The sequence below is a fragment of the Austrofundulus limnaeus genome, unplaced genomic scaffold (genome assembly GCF_001266775.1).
Source record: "Austrofundulus limnaeus strain Quisiro unplaced genomic scaffold, Austrofundulus_limnaeus-1.0 Scaffold42, whole genome shotgun sequence".
Lineage (NCBI taxonomy): Eukaryota > Metazoa > Chordata > Actinopteri > Cyprinodontiformes > Rivulidae > Austrofundulus > Austrofundulus limnaeus.
The window spans coordinates 2,517,180-2,519,523 of record NW_013952444.1 but is presented as its reverse complement, the minus strand read 5'-3'; the positions used below and the strand labels follow the sequence as shown (position 1 = coordinate 2,519,523).

The window sequence follows — 2,344 nt, the reverse complement described above, 5'->3', positions numbered from 1 at the left end:
AAAATGTATTTTTTAAAAAATTACAAAACTACAGTAATTTTTACACTCTTTATTTTACAGTTAAAATAAATGTTTATCAAATAAAGTCTAATGTTASAACTAATCATGGATACCTTTAAGAAACCCATCCTGCAGCGTCACGGGCATCTTTAGAGAACAAAACCACAGGAAGTTCTGTCGTAATGAAGCGTTGACTCATAAATATGTACAAAGGAAGAAGGCACCTGGGAGAAAAACTGACTTAACATGATGTCATTGCTGTGATTTGCCAACAGTTCAAAGATTACTAACCTTTTGCTGACCTACATAGTTTTCTAATCTAAGTCCTGCCAGGAATTAGTGGTTTTCTTTTCTTTTTTTTTCTTAAAAAAACAGTCAGTGAATGAGATTGTCGTGGTAATAAATGAGTTTACAGATAATTGGTTAGTCTGGTTCTTACTTCATGCCCTTAAAGCTTTGTTCTCGTGTTTTAGGGTTTGATTTTATATCTTGGCGCCTGTTCTTTAACTATCCGTGTATATGCCCTTGAAATACATGTAGAAAGAAGAAGATTCTAATTAAACATTCTGTATATTGTATGTAGAGGATTAATGATTGTTTGGCCAAATACTTAAACAGCTTTTACTGTTATTTAAGAAAGAGTTGGCACTGACCACATTTGAGCTAATTTAAAGCCATGTACGTCTGAGGGTAGCACAGTATTTACACTTGACATCAAGACTCAGTGTTGTTCTTCCTGCTGTGGAGAAATTGGAAATGTTTAGATAGTTTGGCATCACAGTGGATTAGTGGTTAGTTCTGTTGCCTCTCAGAAGAAGCAGAAGGTTCAAGCCCCGAGTTGAAAAAGGAGGTCTTTTTGTGTTTGCTTGGGTTTTCTTCRGGTACTCCACAAACCAAAACCATGCATGTTTAGGCAGCCTGATGTTTCAGGCCTTGAAAAAAGAGATCTGTGGTCTCAGTGGGATTTGCCTGGTTAAATAAAGGTTGAATAAACAAAATAGATAAGCGCTGATCTGCAGCAGGTTGTTGGGTTAAATTACAAAATCACCGTTTTTCCTTTTTAAAGTCTAGTAAATTTCCACTTGTATTAAAGCGTTCGATTATTTGGGACAAAACCAAACAAATTGGGACAACAAATTATCCATCAGCTGTCTTTTTTCTTTTTCTTTTATTTTTTTGCTGAAAATCGTGTTTGGAATCGGCCATTCAAACACTAACTGGCCAGCTTCTAAAAATAACACAATCTCCAATTTCCTTCCTTCTCCTTCACATAATAAGCCCATGTGATTCATGCTAATATTTTCTGGGTTTTATCTTGCAGAGTATCGGAGGTGGCTGGATCGAAGCTCAGAACTCAAGAGGGGAGGTTGGCCTAGTGCCTGAAGATTACATTGAGGTAAGCTTGATGTGTAGTGATGGTTTCCTTTATGGTCCAATTATTTAAAAGGCCACTATTACAGTGGGGTAGTTTTTTTGTTTTGTTTTGTTTTTTAACGCAGGCCAAAATGTACTCCGTTGTCCAAATTCATGCAGATGTTTTCCTTTTGATAATTTAATCCAAAACCTTCCAATTAATAAACAAATTCCCACCCCACTTCATGCTATGGGTTTCCCAGTTTTACCCAATCTTCACAATCGAACCAATGCAACAAAAATAATACCAAAATAATGTATACAAACAAAACGTAATCCTAAGTAAAACCACTAATGATCATTTTAAAGATAAAATAACTCCTACGCTCTATTAAAGATCTTGATTTAGCAGATGTTGTACACACACATCCCTCCAGTGTACTGTCAGCTAAATTAAAAAGGGAAAACAAAAAGTGATTTTTCAGTTTTTATCTCCTCRTCTTTTTTTTTGTCTTCCTGTCCATGCTTTGGGGTTGACTTTTGTCTGACAGTGAAATCACAACAGGATGTACCTCCTTCAGAAGTTCTGCTGATTCGGGTGTTTGTGTCCGGCTCGATCCAGAAACTCTGACTTAATCGTGTGGATGTGATTCATCTCGAAGACATTTAAGAAGAAAGCTGAGTCTGATTAAAAGTGGGCTCTGTGCTGTTAACAGTTTAGCTTCTCTTTAAACACTTCCTGCCACAACGCTGACAGTCCTGTCTGTGTTTGCAGAGTCACGATAGAAACCACAACTTTAACATTACAAACAAGTTCAAGTGAATGTATATGTGTGTCCTGATGCATCTCAGTAATCCGGGTAAAAAATCAAAAAGAAAAAAATTGTATAGGTCTTCTGGACGGGTTCTTCTCTAATGAAACGTTTCGTCTCTCGAAACAAACTTTGCAGAGTCTCCCATCAGACTGAGCCTTAACTTACACCTCTGGGAG

General features: G+C 36.7%; 1 protein-coding gene across 1 annotated transcript in view; it reads left to right on the top strand.

Annotated features, from left to right (window-relative positions):
• snx9b (sorting nexin 9b) overlaps positions 1-2,344 on the top strand; it is a gene marked incomplete in the record, with an annotated part of 29,868 nt that overhangs the window by 9,042 nt on the left and 18,482 nt on the right. The window contains 1 exon segment of the mRNA XM_014007557.1: positions 1,322-1,396. Within this exon segment, the coding sequence (XP_013863011.1) occupies positions 1,322-1,396 (75 nt within the window).